The sequence below is a fragment of the Lytechinus variegatus genome, chromosome 2, assembly GCF_018143015.1.
Source record: "Lytechinus variegatus isolate NC3 chromosome 2, Lvar_3.0, whole genome shotgun sequence".
Taxonomy (NCBI): domain Eukaryota; kingdom Metazoa; phylum Echinodermata; class Echinoidea; order Temnopleuroida; family Toxopneustidae; genus Lytechinus; species Lytechinus variegatus.
Window position 1 is genome coordinate 28,894,309 of NC_054741.1, and position 25,633 is coordinate 28,919,941.

Sequence of the window (25,633 nt, forward strand, 5' to 3'; positions counted from 1 at the left end):
ATTACGGTTCACAACTGATACATGATCTTAGGTGCTCAGACATTTACATACGGATATTGGCACAAAAAAGGATCAGCAGTCCTTGCACGATCACCAGTCGCGGATAAAGTCATTCATATCTTGCAAACAGCATTATAAAACAGCCATGTGTGTTTCATCATGCTGTTCGTAAAGTTACGCATGACTTTATGCATGACTAAACAAGTACTTACTCCTAAACCAAATACACAGGAATATATCACTGAGCACAAAAAAGTCGCCAGTCCTTAAGTCATTCACACATTGCGAACAGCTTTATGAAACACCCACTAGGTCTCCGTAACATAAAGGTTAGCAATTAATCGCTAATTCGAAAGAAAGATTCTGATTGCTTCCTCGTCAGTCTATTGAGCATTAGCATGAAACAATGATCAGGACAGGTCGTTTCATTTAACGATTAATCGCTAACCTTTGTGTAAAATACCTGACCCAGGTTTGTGAAACGCCAAAAGAGGTAATCGTTCTACCTATTTCAGGGGTGACGTTTCCCACAATGCATCAACATTTTGTCGTGTTGGTGCAGGAACACCCTTAGCACCACACATAGGCGCTTTGCATGCACACAGACACGCCCAAAGTTGTGGGCATTGAGTAAGGGCATTCCTGCACCCGTGAAGTTTGCAGAAGAGTGGTGCTAAAGGTGTTCCTGCACCGACACAAAAAATTGTATGATACCTACAGAACTATACTTTGGAAACATGAAATTATTAAGAGGATGTAATTCATAATTAAGAAAGAGAGAACGTTAAAACAGAAATTAATGTTGTGGAAAAAAAACTTGTACTGCCTTTCATGTAATATCAAATAGGTTTGCTAAATACTGAATTTATTTTCAATAAGAGATGCATCATAACTAAATTTAAAGATTTAATACCTTCTAAGGAATGTTTATTAATATCTCGAATATCAGGGTCACACCTTTGTGTACAGAGCTACTCCGTTCTTAATACGCAACTATATCCAGCAATTTGCAACAGGCATGTGATTTAAGGTATCGCAATATTGCATGTCCAGCTCGTTAGTAGCTCGTATAAAAGCACACAATGTATGAGCTGGATTGCACTGTAGATTATGGCAACTGCAAAGGCACTTGCAGCTGGGAGTGTGGTGCAACAGCACAACAATACAGGCCAATATACAAATCTGAACGAATTCAAACAAGGTAAATCAGCAGAAAAAATGCAATTCAAGCTCCACAAAGAAGCCATCTTAACTTGCACTTTGTTGCCACAGTTTCACAGAAATTGAAACGAGTGCTCAAGCACTCTTAAAATGCCTATGCACTTGAAACACATGTAAAACAAATTACTCCAATTTATTTTACATGTACATCCCTGCATCTGCATTTACATGTAAGCAAAAGCCAAGCCCCATACACAAAGGTGTCACTACAGCTTTAATGCAGTAACAATTTCTAATAAATTGCACTGACTACGAAATGAAATAAGGATTAGGAAAAGTTACTTTTTTGGATAAAACCAAATGGTATAGCCACTCTAAAACACTACTCTCTTTACCTTTGCTGTCCAGCAGCATTTTTATTAACTTTTGAATTTTGGCAAAGAATAATGCCTTAGAACTATTCCAAAAATTTCAATCACTACCTCAATTAAAATTTTGTAACTTGACATGATTAAATAATGCTCACAAAACAAATGCCTTTTCTCTATCAAGTGAATTCAATGTAAAAGTAGGAAAACTCTATCAATCCTAAAGGTGAAAATTAAGATATGAATAAAATGTAATAAAAACAATAATAAAAACTCACCTAAACAATTTCAAATCCAATGTTTATAACATAGACCTTCAAATTTCACAGAAGAGATAAACAATATAAATATTGGCAAGAAAATACAAAAGTGGCATGCAGTTGTATTTGCACTTTTTACAATCATCTCTTGAAAGTAATTTTGTATATTATTCACACAAATATACATTAAGTTAACCAATGTTGCTTATTTGCATTCATCTATTTACATTTATATCATACTGTATATTATCTAAACAAATATGAAAAATGTCAAATCTTGAATACAGCTACAAAACATAAAAACTAAAAACAAAAGACATTTGTTCTTCACATTCCGAAGCACCTTTGTATCATTTAAAGAGGAGTAGTACATATTACCCCTAACATAAATACTGGCATATTTACAGGGAATGCAGTTGGTAAATACTATCAATGAAGCTATTTAATTAGGTAACTAAATGAAGTATTCCTAATTTGTAGTTGATTGAACCACAGGGAGGCATCATTCTACAGTAAGGTGTGTTTCACAAATAGTTAAGATTGACTGGACTCATGAAATGCATATCTCTTCAACTAGTATGCATTACATGTATATGGCACACATTCCAGAGCACGATCAAAGCTATTTGGAACTGCGTCAATAACTGCACACAACTAGGAATTCAAGTGCGGCATCAAGTCCATCATAACTGTTGGTAGACACATCCCCAGGTATTACCTCAAATAAACAAAAACATTGGGAGACATATTACTTCAAATACTGAAATGAAAGGCTATATAAAAAAATGGACTAGTTTAAAACAGACCTTGAGCATTTTCAAACATATCTATCTGGAAGCTGCACACCTTGCCTACATGAACCTTTACTTGGATTCTCCTCTCCTTGATCTAAGCACTCGTCCCCCAACTACAGTAGACTTCTGGGTGGTTGTTTGGTTGGAGGTGAGAGTACTATCCAACCTCTTGACTGCTTTGAGTTTCATAGCACCCTTACCAATGGCCTTTGCCCCTTTCCTGACAGGGCTGGTCATCAATGGTTGGGTATCTTCATCATCATCCTTCCACTCATAAACATCGATCCCTTCATCCACCTTCTCAGGGCTACCAAGGGTGGGCTTGCTGATCGGTGTCCACTTGTTCCCACTCTTGCTCTCAAACTTCACAGGGCCTGTCAACACTGGTTTAGTTTCCAGTGGTCTTATTGCCTCGGTCCAATTGCCAGTTGTGTTGCCAGTAGTGTAGTCTGCCAGGGTCTTCATCGGGGCTGGCTTTGATTTGGTATCGACAAACCAGTTAATGACCCCAAGGTTGCTGGTTTTACTGTTGTCCATGTTCTTGACGGGGCTCACAGCAGATTTGGGAGACTCTTGTGAGCTAGTGCTGTAGGAAGGCTTCATGGGGCTTACGCCGTCCGTCTTTAATGGACTTGTGTGCATGATTACTGACCCACCATAACCCTCATTGCTATTGCTTCTACCATAGCTTACTCGATCTTGACCTGTATCATGACTGGTTTCAACAGGCTTCACATTGTGAAACCAGCTCTTGTTCGTGTTATCGACGTCCTGTTTCTCGAGGGTGTTAACAAAAGGGGATGTAGACGAATGCTCAGCTGCTGCTCCACGTGGGGAGTTCCTTTTGTGCTCTCTGTCATTAGCATGTGTCGCATCTCTTGCTGACATAGCAGGACTGTACGAGGGCGCTGCACCGTACGCACCCGCCATCGAGTCTTTCCTTGATTCTCCATCTGATGATGATGATGACATAGAACCACTGTGATTGTCATTACTGTAGCTTGATTCAGCCTTACTGCCATTACCGTTGAACTCGCTCTCCAGGGGTAGTTTCTTCCTTGGCGGGGACAGCTCTTGATCTTCTGATGCACGTTTCCTAATTGGGGTAGATGGCGCTGATTTGGGTTTGGCTGCATCCATTACCGCTTGGATTCCTTCGTCAGTAGGAGGCCACAGCCGATTACCCTCATCGTTCTGCAGGAAGATCATCATAGTCCCATGTGCTGCACGCCAGCTAACACTAGACCTGAATCAAAATTACCAAAAATTTTTTTTTCTGATTTACAAGTAGAATATTTTGCTTGCATTTGGCATAACCTCATGAATATCACCAAGAGGCAATAAGATGTATTTTTTGTAACACTTGGAAACAATTTATTCAGCCGTAAGATGATCGTGTATGTTGCAAAGGGAACAAAGCTAAATCTTTCATGGGTTTGCTTCAAAACAAGGTTGGGGAGATTAAGCAGATGTCACTATTTTAAGTTCTCTTTATTTTGCACTATCCATTTGTGAATAGTGAAAAGTATGATTGCATTGCGTTCATGTCATCAACAACATGGTAATATAGAAGCTGTTACTTACTCTGGGACAACATGTTGGTTGCCACTCCGGTATTCATGCTCATAGGCTGGGATGACCTCCTGTCTCCTTTTAAATCTGATGAGATACAAATTGCACAAACTTGAATTGTCTATCATTACTTTTATCATAATTATTACAAGAAAAAGTCAGGAAAAATGATAGAGGAAGAGAGAAAAGAATAGGATTACAGGATTGAAAAAATAAGGAATTGAGGAAAAAAACATGAGATAGATGGACATAGATTTGACCTTATTTACCAACAGTCAAAGTTCATGGACACATTTTGTAATACTGGTTGTTTCTGCCAACCTTGATACTTTAACAACGTTACATGACATAATAAAAATGCATGTTTTAAAATTACTATTTCTTATGCAGAGCTGCAAGATAAGAATACCCCCAACTTGGCCAAAGTTCATGGACCCTAAATGACCTTTGACATTGGTCATGTGACCTGAAACTCAGGCAAGATGAGAATACATGTATTAATTTCCAGGAAAATCATGTTCACTAATCATGGATATCTTTATTCTTTTTATGTTCTTGAAGAATTGGAGCGTATTATTGAGCTAGCTGTTCCTAAATCAACACATGAATTTCCAAACAATTGGAATGTGAAGAGCATAAACGTGATCCAAACTTTTGTCCTGACTTCCAATACAGTGTTAAATGTTTTCTAATCATCTCTTCTAAAATGTGGTCAATGATAGATACTTTGAAAGTGTACAAATGTTAGAATATTCAATCTGGGAGCTAATGGCTAAAAAGGCTGATGAAGAATGAAAATGACCAAGATATCAACATATCTCATAACATTCCTGTGATTTATAAAGTCACATGTAAAATTATGAATTGATTTTTTATTACAGCTCCCAAGCCAATTAAATGGATATCCATTCAGCAGCAGGTTAGTGTCTGCTTTTAAATTCCTCCATGTTTCCAAACAATCACATAAAATTGGCATTCTCCATTTAATATGTAACATATCAATAACAAAGAATTCAATGGCATTATACAATGGATAACTCACAGAGAGAGTGAGAGTTTATAATTTGAACCATCACATAACTGGGTATACTTTGTGACTTTGATTTTTAACACATTGCCTACCAGAAGTGGATCTTCCATATACAAAATCTATAGGAATTACATGATTCAGAAAGTCAATGGGTTACGTCGGATTACCTGCTGGCTTCAGCCATCTTGAGTCCATTAGTTATTGGATCCCTCCAATCAGGAGTGAAGACAATGAAAGACAGTGGGTCTGTGGTTCTCTCCAACAATTTCTGCATACACATAAATACACAATGTTGATTCATAAATGGAGAAGAACAATATACTTAAATTCAAGGTTTTCTATCATGCGGTTCTAAATGCATAAATGCAAACATATAGCATTAGTCCAGGAGGTATATGGAACCTAATAGAAAAACAAATTGAAGGGGGATCCCATGTCTGCGCACTAAACTATTTAACTGAGGATTTAACATAACTTCTTTTTATTTCACAAAATTTTCATAATAGTGTTCCTTATATTCTTATAAGTGTGCCAAAAATCTCATAAAATTTAGAGAAATATGTGATTTTCTTGGAAAAAACCTTGGCCAGTCATTTTCAGATTGAACAAAAAAAATGTTACCCAGTGTCTGCGCACCATTCACTTTACATACACAATTCAGGGATTTGATTAGAAAGGCTGCATTTTTAGGCTGTCACATGAAATGCCTGAAATTCAATATTTTTCCAACATTCTGAGTCGGATTTTTAAATGAAAATTTGTCTATGTATTGCAGGTGCAAAGTCTACTGCATCTTAGAAATGCTTATTATATATTACATATTTTGACAATTGTGCGGGCGAATGGACCTTTGCCCTTGTTTATACTTATGCCGGAACAAATCCTCGTGAATATGTTCTTAGTTCTTATCTGATTTTCAAAGAACACTGATGTGAAAATTCAAACATTTCTCCATCATGGTTCCACAAGTGTACAGAATCAAATTAAAATCAAAATCAGTAAAATTCATGAATAAATCACCTTGAGAATATGCTTCTGGTTGCATGTTTTAAAGCACACAGTACATCAATACATCAAATCAAATCTTCCTAGATCCTTTGAAAGTCATTTGCCCAAATTCACAAAGGTGGTTGAACCCATGGTTCATGCAGATTTTCTAGATAAATCATGCTTAATTTACTGCCGATACTGAACAGTGGACTCATGAAAAAAATAGCGTACTTAACCATGGCAACAGGTGTCAATTTGGCGCACTGTGACAAAAGCATGCATCAGTATTGCGCACTTTTCAGCACAAGCGGTAAATCAAGCACAATTCATACAAGAAATCTGCATATATCATGGGTTCAACCAGTGGTTTTTCAAACCACCTTTGTGAAGTTGGGCCAATAAGATACTATCCTCACCTCAAAATGAATGATTGTAGCTTCCATGAGTTCCTCTCCAAATGGTGGGTTGGCTTCAAATGATCCACTGAATGGAAAGAAGTCCAAGATTGGCCTGCATATACAACAACAGTAAAATGATATTATCTCCCCTCATTCTCTATTACAGGATTCACAAGGTTGAACACAAAGATTTCTGGCATAGGGCTCAGTATCGTTTCAGTGTATGATCCACTGCCATCAAATTTTGGTATCAGACAAATCACATATACAAAAAAAAAAAAATCTTGATTCACATTTAAACACTGTGGTATATCAAATCTAAAGGCATGGTCACACCGCCCGAGCGTTGTTGGAGCAGTAGTGGAGCGCAGAGAAAGAAAATCATCACCGCTCGCTACCGTTCACCATTTTCGATTTCGATTGTTTTTTTTTTTGTTTTCAATAAATTATGTTTTCGATTTTTTCCCCAATTTTGTGAGCGAAATTCGGCCCCTTTTCCATACCGCTCCAACAATGCTCGGGAGGTGTGACCATGCCTTAACTGATTAAAAATTTGAAAAAAAATTAATACACAGCATATATATAAAGTTTGAATGTATTTAGCATTATTTTGCAATAAAGGCCATATTAGTTTCAAATCATAAACAAACTGATGATTGTTCTGACGACACTACAATTTGGAATGCACTAGACTATTTCTCCAACAGGCTTGTGAAACTGTCCAATTGATCTTACTATTTCTGTTTGATTTTGATTTCTGTTTCCATCTGACGCTTACAAGAACCCTCCCTGATCTTTTTTTACATCTATTAAATTAACTTTTTTTTTATTGAAAAGTAGGCTGCACCAAGGTATGAGATGAAATAATGTGACAACTGCCAGACGGTGCATCATAATAGGAAAGTGGACAATGAAAAGAATTTTCTTCACAATGACAACTCTCACCCTCTCGATCCAAAGAAGCTGTCTGTATCGGCGAAAGCTGAACAGTATTGCTTGAAGTAACAATTGAGGGGCGAGGCGAAACATTCAAAGGTGACTCCAAAGTGTTCATTGATAGCTTTGAAGACTCCTGAGGAAAGGGCTCCTTGAAGATTATGGCCTTCGTTCTCTCCTACACCAAACAGGGTCTTCAAGAATGAAAATAGAAAACAGGAACAGGGATCATCATTGGAAAGAACAAGGATGAAAAGACAGAACATGGGCCATCCTTATCACTTTTTTACAAATAGATTGAGTTACAAGTATCTATCATGACTCTTAAAGGGGAATCCAACCCAAATAAAAACTTGTTTTTATAAAGAAAAGAAAATCAGACAAGTTGATTGCTGAAAGTTTGAACAATATTGGACAAACAACAAGAAAGTTAAGAATTTTTAAAGTTGTAACTATTGGTAATCACTATACCCATGGAGACTTCAAATTGGCCACATATGGGATGTCATAGTGATCTAAAGCAAGGACTACTCTTCCATGTACTCCAATACATATTATGGCTAAATTGTCATTTTTCCCAAAAGTTTTATTTCAAATTATATTTTTCTTTCATGAGGACATAAAACAATATACTATCTGGGTTATATTTAAATTACTGCCCCAGGCGAATGGGTACTTAGGAGAAAACCACAAATCCCTGATAATAAAGTACATGGCCTATGGGAAAGTTGTCCTTGCCCCTTGTCATAATTTACTTACCCAGTTGCCAATTTGAAATCTACATAATATTAGTGATCTCAATTTTAAAACAGCAATAACTTTCTTATTGCTTGTCCGATTTCTTTCAAACTTTCACCATTCTGTTTAATTTATTTTTCTCCTTCCCAACACACCATTTTATGGCCAAGGCTGGATTCCCCTTTAAAGAGTTCAATGAGTGCTTTTGAAGACTCCTGCATGCAAAGCTCACTGAAAACCATGGCCTTGACTCTCTCCTACACCAAACAGTCTTCAAAAATTGAAAGGGGATATCATTATTGTTATTGGAATGAATAAATAAAACTACAAAAGGGAGGGTGATTAGACAGAACAACCCAGCAGGCAGCAAATTAAAATCTGACACTCATTCTTCCCAACACGATATATAGTCTTCAACTGTCATTTGTGTCACATTTTAATATTAAAATGGATAAACTGCATTGTAGTCTGATGTGCTGAAATGTGAAATAATCATTTAAAATGAATTATGTATTATTCTAATTTCTAAAAAGATACTGATTTGGTGCTGTCCTCCTTACTTCAGATTTACGATTAACCCCCCCCCAAAAAAAAATAAATCAATACACCCTATACATTTTAACTCTTATCAGTACAATTTGGAAAATAATGGGTATATAACTATCTATAACTAGCCTGTATATTATATCATCAATCTTATTCATATTCATTAAATCATATACCTGATATCTCCTTAGTAAGCACCAAACTCTTGGCAAGAAATTGTGTCGGGTGGGGTCATCTCGGCAGTTGAACTGGTACAAGGCATCCTGATGAGAAATAAGAATGTCGAGAAAACATGAATGTTGATAGATTACAGTAACACTTCAGATTATCTTGTTTGAATATATCAAATGTGAGATTACTTTCTCAAGGGATCTAAATTTCATCATTAAATGATTCTTTGATATTTTTTGCTGGTCACAGGGGAGCTTATCATCATAAACTTGCCAGAAATTCAACAGTTACTAAAACAGCAGTCAGACACCTGTGGTTCTCAGCCAATCAAAATCAAGGAAAGTTGTTGGGTCCGACAATTTGTTGAATGACAAAAAATAATGAAATCCTCTCATGAATTTATGATAAGAAAATATCAATTCAAAGGATGAACATGGAAAAAAATAAGAACAACACTGGAATAATAAGTTTACAAAGTACCTAAAACCTAAACAAGTGGAATGCCTCTGGCCGTCTCACCTGCATCACGCGGTTCAATATAGCAGCAGTGCTGACTTTGAATACTACTCTAACTCGCACAAGATGTTCAGTGATACATGGTTACTCTTATGTCCACTTTTTATGAACTAGACCAATAAACTTACAGAGATATGATGGTTATTCACCAAAAAACCCCAACATGGCCAAAGTTCATTGACCTTACATGACCTTTGACCATGATCATGTGACGTGAAACTCAAACAGGATATTCAGTGATACTTGATTACTCTTATGTACAAGTTTCATGAATCAGATCCATAAACTTTCAAAGTTATGATGGTAATTCAACAGATACACCCAATTCGGCCAAAGTTCATTGACCTTTGACCTTGGTCATGTGACCTGAAATGTGCACAGGATGTTCAGTGATACTTGATTACTCTAATGTCCAAGTTTAATGAACTAGCCCAATAAACTTCCAAAGTTATGATGGTAATTCAACAGATACCCCCGATTCGGCCAAAGTTCATTGACCCTAATGACCTTTGACCTTAATCATGAGACCTGAAACTTGCACAAAATTTTCAGTGATGCTTGATTACTATTATGTCCAAGTTTCATGAATCAGATCCATAAATTTTCAAAGTTATGATGGGAATTCAACAGATATCTCCAATTCGGCCAAAGTTCATTGACCCTAAATGACCTTTGACCTTGGTCATGTGACGTGAAACTCATGCAGGATGTTCAGTGATACTTGATTAACCTTATGTCCAAGTTTCATGAACTAGGTCCATATATTTTCTAAGTTATGATGACATTTCAAAAACTTAACCACAGGTTAAGATTTCGATGTTGATTCCTCCAACATGGTCTAAGTTCATTGACCCTAAATGACCTTTGACCTTGGTCATGTGACATGAAACTCTAATAGGATGTTCAGTAATACTTGATTAACCTTATGGCCAAGTTTCATGAACTAGGTCCATATACTTTCTAAGTTATGATGTCATTTCAAAAACTTAACCTCAGGTTAAGATTTGATGTTGACGCCGCCGCCGCCGTCGGAAAAGCGGCGCCTATAGTCTCACTTTGCTTCGCAGGTGAGACAAAAAATTGAACTAATACCATGGTCACATTTGCTCTACGGCGGCTGTACAGCGAGTCGAAAACAGCCGTTTCAACATTTTTTTTGTTCCAATACATATAGGTGGTTTGAATTGAAATTAATAAAATGGCTGTTGTTGACTCGCCGTACGGCCGCCGTAGATCAAATGTGACCAAGGTATAACTTGCAATTCAACACTTGACATGATAGACCCTTTTTTTTTGGGGGGGGAGGCTGTCCATCTGCATACCCTGTACATTTGTTGTGCAAAAGCTTCAGTGTATAAGGGACAATATCCACAAAACCTCAATAAGCTGGAAGACAAGTACATTGGTGATGGTACGAAGTCAAGTGAATGTGATTACTAATATAGACAATGGTTCACATTTTTTAAATATAAACAATTTCTTACACAACTCAATACCTTGGGCAATGTCAGGTAGAGAGAAGTGAGTGAGTGACACTTACTAGTTTCATCATATGTTGCGTATTGATCTTCATCATCTCTCCCTTATATCTCAGACACGTGACAGAACCTTCTTCATGGACATCTACAGCTGGCAATCGAGGGCTCTGTACCGCCATCTGTATGTTGTAACAACGCATTTTTCTGTCTGATGGCGGTCGTGTGAACGGTGGAGGCTCTATTGCATCAAATGAAATAGAGTTTCATTAAATTTTCAGATTGGCAGAGGAAAACACAATAGTGCACACAATAATTCTTCAAACACTTCAGAAGAGAATGGAATACACTCAGTCCCTTGGTGAATGAATTCAATGTAAATTGGAAGCTTGATTTCATTATCAATTCTTCCTGTTGAATAGTCATCAAAAGGTAATCAATATTATTACAAAAGAAAATACAGGTTTAAATTCGAGATGAATCATGTGAAGGAGATGAAAAAAACAACTTTTATGAATATGAAATCAAGTATATTGATACGCATTGCTGACCTTCAATATGGTGTTCCCTAAGGATGTCCCAGTGTTTCTTCTGGAGCTTAGCGCATGTATCGCAGGACAGGGTGTATACCTTGGCACAGATGTTCTCAATTGAACTTCTTGCTACCTCGCAGAGATGGGGACCACACTGCTCCTTCAGGTAAGTCAGCCGTTTCTGGATAATGAAAATTAAAATATGAAAATTGATTTAATTCAGAATTGGGTGCACATATCCAAATAACAGAATATACTCATGAAAATACAAGTATTTTAATTGTACAAGTTGGACCATGAATCCGGAATTAGAGATTTGTATACAGGTTTTGGACCTTTCAAAGGCAACCTACATAAAGTATTGCAAGTATAGCCATCCGATCCAACACGACTCCTGATAACACTACTACCACTACCATTACTGATACTACCACTAAAACTACTAAGACGACTACTACTACTACTAGTAGTGACTACTTCTATGACTACCACTATTACTACCGCTACCACTTCCACCTTCACTATCACTACCATTGCTTCTACTACTGATGTTTCTACATTACAACCGTAATTACTTTTACTTCTTTCATTTGCTTTTGAAGTTTTCCATTTACCCTATACTTCGATAATTTTCATTCAATGAGTTCTGCCTCTTCTTAAAGTGTTCATCCAGCAGGCAACAAATGGCATTCCCTTTATTACCATGCAACTATGCTTCACCAATCACAGATTTCACACTGATAAATGATTATGTACCATGCACTCGTCAATGGTGCAGTTTGGCTGCTTTCGTAGCCACGTGAAGATATCCTCAGCGTTCCACTTCACCAACTTTCTGCTTTCTGATGAAGCAGGCCTGGCGAGGAGGTAAAGAAATAAAGCTTTCATGACTGGTTTGTAAACACAAACAGGGAAGCATTTCATCGAGGGTCTTGTCAGTGAATTTCACTATTGTGTTTGTGCTCAGCCAACCACATGCAAGGATGTAACATCATCACCGTTCTCAGTCCAAATTACCGACAAGATGCCTCATGAAATATTTCCCCAAGTATTTCAAGAAAGCTACACAAAAATTCTGATAAATAAACAAATGTGGAAAGAGATCGATCTGTTTATTCATGTAATAAACCTTTAAAGACTTCAAATTCACTGGTTGTTCTGGACAATCTAAAAAATTTCAGAGGTATACCAGACAAGGGCACTAATAATTCAAAGGCCACAAAGGCTAATTACCATTCATGGCTATTTCACTGGTCTTGAAAATAGGGGAAAAAATGAGGGGGCTCCATAGTATTTTTGCGGGAATAATTTAGGAGGCAAAATTTTGTAACTTTCGGGGACTACTTTTTTTTTTCATTTCGGGAGCTCCTCTTCCCAGGGGATTCTGTTTCTAAATTTGAGACCTAATTTCTCCACCAAACAATAATTACTTTATGACAATTTTATGACCAAGTAATAATATGACTCATCATCTACAGTGTCAATTATAGCATGAAAATCTCTAAGCTGACAACAAAAAAACTGTTGAAATTATGTTATACCCGTATTCAATAAAGACAAAAACATTTTCTGGTTAAGCAAATTATTCAAGCCAAAGTTTTACTTGTAATATCTAAGGCTATTTTAACTAGATGCAAATGGGTATCGTACCTGGACTGTATCATTTTCTTTGCAGCCTCTGCATACTTGGAAAGAAGTTTCCTGGCAGTAGAATGAAGATTCGGCCTGTACAACCTATAAATTATATAGCATAACATAATTAATTATATTCATAATTACCGAATAATAGCTTCTAATTAAGAAATCTGTTACACATGACAATTTTTGTAAATTGTTCAAATGAAGTATTACAATGATCACTTTGCATTATTTATTCAAAAGAGAAAGAAATGTCATCACTCATTATTCACCATCAATTTTCATCATTCTTTCTGGCTCTATTTGCTTGTGGTGGGCACTAGCATTCATCATATACACATCTTTCCTCAAAAAAAATAATACAAACCATAGATGCAGGAGAACAAGTTCTGTTAAGCCCATACCGAAATTAATGACAAGTCCGTTACTCGTACTTCAGGAAAAGGTACAGATATTGATATGACCATTTATTCATGGAAAAGATGACACTGAGTAACATTCAAATAAAGATACAGGTACTGCTATGAGAGGTAACATTGTTTCTCCAGGCACAAGATATCTTAATCACTACTTACTGAAAGGTACTAAGACTCTCTGGGCCCTGTATGACAAAGAGTTGTGATTGATCCAGTCAACCACAACTATGGAAAGCCTTCAACGTCAACATCTAATATTCATTTTTGTTCAAAATATTTTATAGATACGACGTATACTCATAAATTCAATGTGCTTCTCTTTCTTTACAACGGACATTGCACAAATTTCCTATTCAAAAAAAATTTATGACATTGCTGCATTTCCATGCAGTTAAGACTGATCGGATCGATCATAACTCTTTGCAAGATGGGGCCCTGTCTTACAAAGAGTTGTGATCTATCTGATCAATCATAACTCTGGAAAGCAAACAAAGTCAACATATAAAATGCATGTTGTTCAAAAAAATTTCTAGATATGATGTATATTAATGAATTCATTGATTTGTTGACAATTTGGTGTGTTCTCATTTGTTTACAGAGGACATTTTGCGAATTTCTTGTAGAAAAAATTATGACACTGATGGATTTCCATAGAGTTACGATTGATTGGATCAATCGTAACTCTTTGCAAGATGGGGCCCTAGCCAACATACTTGATTGGAATGTCACTCATGATTTCTCTCATCATAGAAGGTGAAACTGGGTCAGGACACTGGCTTGGTAGCATAGGATCCTTGCCTTTATCCACAACCATCCTTTCAAGTAACCAGCGGTTGAACGATTCACTGGGTGCATTAATACCTAGAGATAACAAATCTGCTGGATATATATATAATATATATCATCAGAAAACATATAGACAGGTTCATAAAGTAGTTGCTCCTAGCATTGTGTTCTCAAGATTGACCTATGGCGGGATTCTCAGTGAAGTGTGTCAGGGCCAGGTTTCACAAACTTGCTTTCAATGAAAATGTACAGTTCTATGCGCTACTGAAGTCATTGTAATCGGTTGGATGTAAGCATGGTCATTAGAAAACAAATCATGGTTCATTCTAATTCTACTACATTTCAGAATATATTCTATGATACACAAGTTATAGAATCACAAACCATGGGAGATCAATTTAATATCATAGTACTAAAGCCAAATGAAAACATTGAATATGCCTATTTGTGGCCAGAGAAGCATAAGAACATGTAAATGAATCATACTTTCCCTTTACATAAATCTGAAAAGTTTCGTCTAATTGAATATAAAATCAACCAAACACAACATCAGAACCAAGAATCAATAATGAATATTTAGTAACCAATTACTTATAATATAAGTATAATTGAAGAAAGAGTTACCTCAAATAACTACCATTTGGTATGTTTCCACACAGTAAACAATACCACGAGAATATTACAACAAACCCATTACGCTACACTCAATCATATATCTAATTGACATTTTACTTTGCAAATATCAAGATACACACAGTGGAAGAAAGATCAATATGATTACCTTCTCTTGCCATGCAGAGTTCCTGATACTGTTGTCTCAGCTTACTGACCAACACATTTCTCATCAATTCCATGTCATTGTGTGGTGGAGGCATGGTACAGGGAAATCGCTCTTGCATTGTGACATTTGATTCCAAAGTAAAATCCCAAAACAGGCTGCAAATAGAATAAATATTCAGGACTTAGTGATTTATTTGCATTTCATACCTCTTGTAAACAAAAAATTACTAAAGATTGCAAAATATCATACTAGTGCCTAACCTACAGTGTATCTTTGGTTTGCTATCATGCCATTCATTTGTGGCTGTGTGGACATATATCCCCACAATTAAGACTTCAAATTCAGATTGAAAGAGAGAAAAAAAAAGTTTTTTGACAAACACTTAGAAAGAGCAAATTCAGTTGACATTAACTAAGGTGTAAAGGCCCTTCGCATACACATAACAGCGGAATATTCATTACTTTTGGAGTACTTAGATTGAAATCCCCAAATAGAGCTTTACAGACTAATCAGATATTCATACATCAAGATATTCACATTACAATTTTAAGCACACCACCATACCATTAAGAATTCTTCTGATTGTCATGATGCCTGGATAAGATAGAGTTCAATTGATTTTACATCTTTTTAAAGACCACGTACCCTTTAAGCATATCCTTTCTCATAGTTGGACTGAGAGGGTGACCATCCACAGACGACTTCCTTCTGACAGGGCTAGTCCTGGGGAGCCAGCCGGAAGAGGGGTGGGATGTTGAGCCTTGCCCTCGGTGATCTGAATCCCTAAAGGATCATGCTGAAAAGGACATGGCATTTTGATTATATTGTGATTTGGTGAGAGAACATGGATCGTATGCTTGAGAGGTGAGGAGTGAGCTACAACTACATTACATGATCAGTATAGAGTACCGAAGTACTGACGTCACAATGTTTTTTGTTTTTTTTGCATTTCAGCATTCTTGATACCATATTTTGGTAGAGCAGCATGAAAAACACTTTCTACCAAAATTTGGTGGGAATCAGTCACTATGGGACTTAGATATGATCTCATGAATACATTAAAAAAAAAATTTAAACAAGTTCACACCTAGTTACCAATAATACATATAGCATTTCCATTTATTTGAAAGAAGGATAAAAGAGCATTGTAGATTAAATGCCTTGCTTACGGGCATAACTGCCACGGCTGGGATCGAACCCTGGACTGTTTCATGTATAGCCAGGTGCCTTAGACCACTCGGCCACGGCACCTCCATACATAATTAGCCCTATTGAAGTCAACGTAATATTGGCCTGGTTCTAAATGTTAGGAACCAGGCCATATAAATTAACTTCAATGGGGCTAATTATGTATTCATGAGGCCATATCTTGGGGCCCCATGGACCGATTCCCAGCAAATTTGGGTCGTGTTTTTTTTTTAGCATGCTCTGTCAAAATTGATGATGTCACACTTCGGTATTGTACAAGAGCAGAAGTGAGATCGAGTATGAATAAACATACCTTACTGGCTCCAGCTGGGCTTCCAATGGGAGGCATCTCCCACATGGATTGGTTGGTAAACTTGTTGAAGTAGTACCAGCGTTGTTCGCGTTTGCTCCAGAATCGACGCCATCCCTTTTGAAGTAGTTCCATGGGAAGATCATGGGAAGGGTCCGGGCTATGGGGCATCTGAGAAGGAGGAGATGTGGCACCTGCAAGTTTGGAAATGAATAAGAAAAAACAAGGAAAGCAAAAAATAAATGAATAAATAAACGAATAAAACAACTAGTCTTTGACTTTCAAGGCTATGAACACGTTAAAAGTGGAATTACAGTGCAATGTATCCATGGTGGTGTGTATCACATTTGAAGTTCATGAAACATTTAACTGGAGTACTGTAGACTATCATTTTCATTGCAACTATTCTGATAACATCTAGGTAATGAAAACCTCAACATTTACACTCGAGGTAAATGCAAAACAAATAAAAGATGGTTACCAGAGATGTTTGACTGATGTGGCTGCTGCTGATGCGGAGGTCCTGCTGACTGGTGTTGCCCATGGTGTGCGGGAAACTGCTGAAACGGACTCTGTTGCTGGCCGTTGCCCTTGCCTGGAGCAACAGCTGGACTCTGGGGCACAGGAGTTTTAGGCTGTGGGGATGACAAGTGAGGTGCAAAATGGTGTCCAATAGACTGCTGCCTCACACTGACAGGTGGCAAGGTGTGCCTGTTGGACCCTTGTTTTGACATGTCCATGATGCTGATCTGGGGGCGAGAGTAAGAAAGGAGCAAGGGCCACTTCTCAGTTACAATGTATAAATCATAGAGGTTACTTCTTCCTGAGAAGAAAATAAATGACTACTCATATATTAAAGGTATATATTCATTGATCAAAATTATTGAGTGATCAGCAAATCATCTCTTTAATATATTGATGCATATATCTGGAAACTATTATGAAGAAATTACCTTATCACCCACCCAATTCTTTTAATGTATAAAATATCCCTCTCTCTCTTCTCTAAGTTATGGTTTCGGCCTTTGGGAACCCAGCCTTTGAAAGGCACATGCTGGTTTAGCTTAGAGGACTCTGTGATGTAAAATGATAAAAAAATAACCTCACGACATATTCTTATATTTTTTTAATTTTCATTTTGTATACTGTGCAAGTATCTTTCAATTTGAATTGTATGTTGTATGTTTTTAATGAGAATTTGAAATGCAGGGGCAGCAGAAGCACCTCAAAACAATGTTAAAATATTCCTGATCATCTGATTGAGATATTTAAGACTTCTATTTGGTTTGTTTCCCTTTCCGCCGTTTTCTGAATGATACATAATTCATATTTATTTTTGGAGAACGGGATTTCATAATAAAAGGTATATGAAATACATTTTTACTTGTTAGCACCTCAAATCAATTTTAAAAAGTTCCTGATTATCTGTTTAGTAATCTGTGATATTTACAACTTCTATTCTGTTTTGTTTTCCTTTCCCCCAATGTCAGATTGTCTCAATAATACATCTTTTATATTTCTTTTTTGAGAAAGGGATTTCATGACGAAAGGTATATAAAATACTTTACTTGCAAGCCTCTCAAAGCAATTTAAAAATGTTTCTGATCGTTTGATTAGTAATCTGAGATTAAGCTTTTTCGTTATACCGGTATTAGTAATACCGTTCGGTATGAAAGTGATACGGTATGGATACCGCCGTTGAAATTTCAATACCGAAATACCGTCATACCAAAAGTTGAAAATATCATACCGGTATTTTCTTCTGTATTGTCGTTTATGGGTATTTTTACAGTAAAATTAAGCCAAAACAATAAGTTCTTTGGCTCTCTCAACGTATTTAATGAAATCAGAATCCAATAATCTAACCTCGAAATGAATACATCGCCCCTTAACTACTGTCTGAGGTCCGTTAGCCGCTGCATAAGGCCTCGGCCCCACCGCTACTGATACTGGGGTGCATGTCGGCTCAGCTCCATGCACTCGTGTACACAGCTACAGTAAACAACGAAGTCGACCGAGACAGAGAGCTTTTCATGAAGAGTTTTTTTTTCAGTGGTTTCAACAACAGATTTGCTTTCCGCCAATCACATGCGAGGGTTTCCTAGCTTGTAACATCCCTCTACACAAACAAAATCACTGACAAAACTCTTTTTGAAACACTCCCTAGCCTGCCTTTTGACCACGTGGTGTATTGCGGGCTTCAACAAAGTATCAACCTTGGCTTGGGGCGTTGACAGACAAATCACAGGGATTAATACTTGTTTTTTCTTTATGCAAGTTTTTTTTCTCGGACTGCTCTTAACTTGTATGGGAATGTCCACTAAGTTTTTTTTTTTTTTTGGGGGGGAGGTGCTGTGCATTGACAGACAAACCACAGGGATTAACACTCTTTTTTTCTTTATGCAATCTTTTTTTCTGGACTGCTCTTGACTTGTTTCAATTATGACAAGTTTAATTTTACACTATAAGCCTGCTACAAAAAACGTCTGACCCCCCCAAAAAAAATACTAATAATAAATAAATGAATACATAAAGAAAAAATAATACATTAATGAATAAATAAATTAAATATGAAAATAAAAAAAAGACAGAAAATGTTGATAACATTAACAGGAAAAAAAATGTTACGCCATCCCTCTTTGTTTATTTTGATCTGTGATGTGATCGTAAATGGAAGAAAGTGGCTGAGAATATTTGTGTGATTTGTGATGGGTGTTGTATCCGTTTCGTGCATGTGCGGTCATGAATAAAATAAAATAAACTATTGGATTGATTGTAATTCAAATTTATGATGGTCTCGTGGCGTGATAAGATGTTGATCAACTAAAATTTGGCATGTGTGAAAGATGAAATTGACAAAAAGAGGGGAAGATCGAGATTCGGAGAGGAGGAGGATGTTGATTGTTCGTGGTAAGAGAGGGGTGGTGACGGGGAGAGAATGGGCCGATGGGAAAGAGAGAGTGAAGAATTAAGGGGCTGGGGAGATAAAGGAAAACAAGAGCAAGAAAAAATGAGTGAGAAAGAGGCAGCCGGGAGATAAGAAGTTTAGGGGGAGGGTTTTACTTTTAGACAACGTGGATATTCACGAGAGGGGGGGGGGTTCAACACAATGGACATTTATAAGAAGTTATTTACGAGACGTCAAAATTTGAGGTCAGCAAACTTTGAACCTTCGACGAACACGTGTTGATGTGAGTGGTAAACAAAAGGGGCGAATCCAAATGTGAATGAGTGGGGCCAGATCGTTGAAGGGAAAATCACACATATGTATATCCTAGACAGTTTTAGCAGGGAATTTTGGTGCTTGGAAGTTAGGGCATGTACACACGTTTAGCAAAGTAAGTAGCAGTGAGTTTGTGCAGTGTAGCATTTGGCAACTTGACTTGTTCATTTCGTACCATGTGCTTGCTGAGATAATTTTGCACACATGCACAGGTAATTCACAGCTCTCGCTGGGGAGAGAGCATGATCGTATAACTTTTGGCAAAGAAAGAGAAAGTTTTTGTCAATGAGAATGGACCATGCTGAGCATTCCTCAGCTGACCACAAGCATCCCCTCTTTATCCGAGGCCATATCAGGGCTAAACAAACATTGGACACTGTTTGCACAATAAATTGGGAATTTACTCGGTATTAGTCGGTATACCGGTATTGAAGCTATTAGTAATACCGGTATTGAAAATATCAATACCGAAAAAGCTTATCTGAGATATTTACTACTTCTATTCTGTTTTATTTTCCTTTCCGCCGTTGTCTGAATAATGCCTCACCTATGTTTCTTTTTGGATGACGGGAGTTCTATAATAATGGAAGGTACCGGTATATAGAATATCTTTTCACTTTTCAGCACCTCAAAATGATTTAAAATGTTCCTGATTGTCCGATTAAGCAGTGCGCACACACGCCCATGTGATGTGAGTGCACGTTGCACGCGCACGTAACGCAGCGCTAAATTTGAGTTCGAAAATCATTAAATTTCGGAAAATGTGCCATGTGTAATTCTGTAGATCTATGTGTACTTTGCGAGGGTCCTGAGGCAAATGAAATGGCTTTGCCAAGGGGGCCAGGCGCAAGGGCAGGCCCAAGTTGCTAACTTCATTCACGTCACTCAGTCTCAGTCATCACATTATTAATTTGTTCTCTTCCCAGCATACCCAGGGCTGGCTCCAGGTTTTATTTTCCATTAATGCCCTAAATCAAATTTTATGATGAACGCCGAGCTGACCGCGATCATCCTCATCGTAGGCCCGCAGCGTTTGGCCGAGGCCGCGGAGCTGACCCGGAGTCAAGCGAGGCCGAGGGGAAATACGCCCTGCGCCGACGGGGCTCGGCGTCAAGGCAAAATAATAACACTTCAAATTGACCTGGGCATTTTTTAAACACCGATAATTCAACGACAAAAGACTTAAAATCATTTAAATATATGACAAAACATGCTTGAGATGTTCAACATTAAGAAATTACCTCAAAAAAGATGAAATTAGCTCTGAGTCATTGAGAAATCAGAGGTTTTATTCAAAGTTGATTTGATGTGTGACGCTCACTGAAACGGCCATTTTGGCAAGCTTACGCAATGCATGATGGGAGATCCTGAGTTTGGATAAGCAACCTCGTTTCCAAAGTTTATTTCCTCGTTGCAGTACATGTACTAAGTACATACCAGCCCCCCCCCCCGGGGGGGGGGGGTGGACGTTTCATCAACATTTTCATCTGACAAGTAGTCAAAGCCGACAACTTCCTTGATTTTGATTGGCTGAGAAGCACTGTTACTATATGCTAATTAACTGTCGGATAAAACAGGACTTGTCGGATAAAACATCAGACAAGTTCTTTTATGATACCCATGCAGTAATTAACGTTAGGCCTACTGTGGATTTTGGATGCTCGCCCGAGGGGGCCACTTACATTGACGAGTGGATACCATGCGCGACCAAAAAAAAAGGGGGAAAAGGATGTCTTTTTCAAGATAGGGTACGTTACGTACGTAACGTGATAAGGGTGTCAAAAACACAAAAATAGTGAAAAAGGGCTATTTTGCTAAGCTACGTGTTTAGGGTCAAATTTTCGGGGATGATAAAACATAATTAAAATGTTTTATACAGGATGTCATTTTTGCCCGACTACACCACGTGTTTAGAGTCCGATTTGCGCGAATTGTGGAAGCCGGTGGGGTCGTACTAAACCAAACGGTGTGTAAAGGTGAAATCAACGATCGACGGACCCGACATATAACAATCATAGTATCGCTGTACTAGTTTAGGGGTTCATTTCGGGAATACTTGCCAAGAGTATAGTTTTGTTTCCAATACTTGTTAAGGGTAGGGTTTGAGATGCCAATACTTGTTAAGGGGTGCACTTCAGAATATGGAAAATACGTGTTTAGGGTGCTTTTCGAGATCCCATGGTCGCGCATGGTATCCACTCGTCAATGGAAGTGCCCCCCGGGATGCTCGAGTGCTATCCACAATATTTGGACATTCCCCAAAAGGTAATCCATATATATAGTATGTATAATGCACAAACAAATGCATTCTAGCATATAGTCTAAATTTGCACCTCACTCTTGAACAAATTTATAAAACACATTTCCATATGGATGAGTAGGCCTATACAATACTTGGGCGGGGCAGTTTGAAGGTATACTAGGACCACCCCCACCCCCCCCCCCCCCCGCTCCCGAAAAATCCCCGCCAAGAAGAACAATTTTCAAAACGAATTTTGCCCCTGTATCCGATCAAAACTCTTGGAAAATATGACGTTTTAGTTATTTGTCTGATAGTATTCAAATCAGTGGACTTAACTTTACCCCGCCTTACTACTTTTATTTGCCAAAGGCGGTTTTTGTTGCTTATAATTGTCTCAGAGGTCGTGACGCTATGGCCGCCCCTATATGGTTTCCCAAATAGTGAAAACAGGCAAGGGAAGGGATGAAATACGGAAACTATATATAAGAGAGGGGAAAAGGGAGCAAGATTTATACTCTTCTTATAAGAGTATAAAAAGAGTTCTAAATCGTGTAACTAATAAACCAATCTTTGATGTTGAATCTAGTATCTTACGATCCGCAAGCAGGCAAGCTAGCTATACTTATTAACAGATTCTGAAAGCATGTTTATTTTATTTTATTTTATTTCTGCACTCAGGATAAATACGCAACATAACATCTAGGTGATACAATTGAGTTTTACAAAACAATCAAGCAATAGTAAGGCAATGAAAATAGATATTAACAAGAAGCAATATTCAATGTAAAGAAAATAACAGTTTAGACGAATGCAGGAGACCGCCACCGTGAGCGGTTAAGCTTGAAAATGATGGCGGCCTCGTAAAATGGTACATAAATTTCTTTCTTCATTGATCAAATGGGTGCAATGCAGGTGCAGGTGCGAATGAAGTAAAGGGCAGTTGAATAATTATCTTGAAGAGGGTTTGCATATGATTCGATGGTTTTTCTTTTAGTAGTGGCTTTAAATGAGTTTGTTGAACATGACTTAACGTTGTATCGAAAGTTGTTCCAAATATCCACATATGTTTACTGAGTTATGAGGACGAAAAGAAAAATAAAATGACAGAGCATTATCAAAAGTAATGTCTTTCAATACGATTTTAATACGGGTTTATTGTGATTTTTACCCGTTTTTAAATGATTTTTTATTATTTTCATCTGTGCGCTCAAATCATAGAGATTAGTATACATCTCTATGGCTCAAATAGGCCTACATGTAAATCTATATTTTTTAAGCATGAGGCCCTCTATTGGTGGACAGCATATTGTAGTGCTGGAGATGGAAATGAAATATTTCTGACACTAAGTCTGTAGTTTTAGCTTTTACCAATAAACAAAAGAAAGATGTTACTTTGAAAATAAATGGGCATGTTTTGCCTCATTGTGAGCAGTTGAAATTTCTTGGTATGTGGTTAGACTCGAAACTAACTTGGTCTAGCCACATTAATGCGATTATATAGATAAATGTAAGAAAAGATTAAATTTATTACGTTGCGTTTCGGATACGTTCTGGGGTAATAGGTATGAAATTTTGATGATGATATACAGAGGTCTTATTTTATCTGTTTTAGACTATGTAAGTGAAATTTAAGAAAAAGCTTGACTCTATGCAATATCGAGCTTTGAAAATCATTACAGGAACGATATACAATCTATCATTAGTCTCTACAAATTTAGACCGGTGAATTACCGTTTTATCTTCAGAGAAAACTGTTTAATGATAAATTTATGTATTATTTGTTGTTTAGCACTTCATGCCATCCAAGTAGAGAAATTCTCATTGAACATACGAACAGACACGAATGGAAGGAAGGGGAAAGACCTTTCAAACTTCGAGCCTGTAGTACTTGTAGAGAAGCAAGACAACTTATTAACAAAAATCGCGGAATGGCGTTTGTCCCGCCCTCCTGTGTCGTTTTATGCTCATCGTATAATTAGAAAAAAGGATATGCTAACGGTCGAGATGAAATCTATCGTTCTAGAAAGAATTGGAATTGCGTGGAATGGTTATTTACATATATATACTGATGGATCCAAACAGGGTAATTTTAGAACGGGGGCAGCATTTTATGTTCCTCAATATAAAATAAAAAAAAGTATTTCATGTTATCCAATGTAAGTATCATGAGAGTGGAACTCATGGCCATTTTAATGGCACTTGAGTGGTTAGACTCCTTTGATAAACCATGTTCAGTTGTATTTTTTTGCGACTCTTTGTCAGCACTGAAAATGATTGATTCATATTTCATAAAATACACTATTGTTAATGAAATTTTATTCAAAATTCATAAACTCAGTTTGAAAGATATCTGTATTAATTTTGAATGGATTCCCTCACATTGTGATCGTCGATAAAACTGCCAAGAAAGGAGAAAATTTTATCGACATCGTTTTACCAAACACTATAAATGAACTTACTTGCTCACGTATGGTATTTTATAAAGGTGTCTGGCAAGGAGATTGGAATGCGTCTAGAAATGGTAGATTTTTATATGCTATTCATGATAATGTTTTTAAGCAGGCCATATAGAAAAGGTTTTTCTCGGAAAGAGGAATGCCTCCTCCATCAAATCACAGTAGGTAAGTGCAAATTAAACTATTTTATTTTTCAAAGTAAACAGCACTTTTCAGGCATCTGTGAGGTGTGCAATGTATTTGAGACTATTGAACTTTATATTTTATTTTGTTCAAAATATATAAAGGAGAGACGCATTATGTTTAATAAACTTAAGATGAATGACCCGAATCTAAAAAAAATATTAATTAATCCCGATTATACACGGGAACTATAATGTTTTATATATGCCACTAGCCGTTTTGACAGTTAGGTGTGTTTCATTTTCTTCAAACACAAGACACGAAAGAAGGATTGATATTTCTTATTAGTAAGAAAAGACAAAACAAAAGAATAAGAAGGACGTGAAAATATATGTGATTTCACATCTAAATTGTTATTTAATAAAGATTTTAAGATATTCTCTAAATATATAACTAGTAGCCGACTGGTTAGCTGATGTGCCCTTTTCCACGAACAATCATTTAGCATTTCTTTTAGGCATTTTTGTTTATCCAGTGTGATGAAAATTTAACCCATTCTAAAGCAATTGCTGCTTATTTTGTAACCTCACTGGGCATGCTTCCCACATTGAGTAAAATACCCTGCCCAAAATTAATTGGACACATAATACCCTCGTGCTGGTTAAAATTCTAACCAATATATTTTTTTTACAGTGTGTCACGTGACATGAATTCCCCAAAAATGCAATTTTCTAAAAAAAATATTTAATTATTTTATTTGTTCGGGGATTATCATAAATTTCATACCTTTTATACGATTTTTTTATTCATCATGTTCCTTCCAAGATTTGAATATAAAGTACATATGACGATACATGGAGGGGAGGGGCTGCTCCTATATAACAAATTAACAAAGTTTGCAAGCACTCTATTATTCTTTTCATTTCTTTTCATCTCGTTTATTTCCATCTCCAACAATTACGATTTGTTTCGTACATTTTGA

At 37.0% G+C, this 25,633-nt stretch overlaps 1 protein-coding gene across 1 annotated transcript; it reads right to left on the reverse strand.

Moving 5' to 3' along the window:
* Positions 1-464: 464 nt before the first annotated feature.
* On the reverse strand, positions 465-21,171 carry LOC121407768 (mRNA (2'-O-methyladenosine-N(6)-)-methyltransferase-like). The gene is given in 17 exon segments (XM_041598965.1): positions 465-3,829; positions 4,168-4,242; positions 5,353-5,453; positions 6,592-6,685; positions 7,519-7,703; positions 8,970-9,056; positions 11,021-11,196; positions 11,507-11,669; positions 12,245-12,344; positions 13,139-13,222; positions 14,256-14,403; positions 15,110-15,264; positions 15,755-15,827; positions 15,830-15,905; positions 16,611-16,801; positions 17,089-17,356; positions 21,072-21,171. Coding segments are annotated over 16 exon segments (3,144 nt in total). The 5' UTR covers positions 17,348-17,356; positions 21,072-21,171; the 3' UTR covers positions 465-2,652.
* Between the last annotated feature and the right edge of the window lie 4,462 nt (positions 21,172-25,633).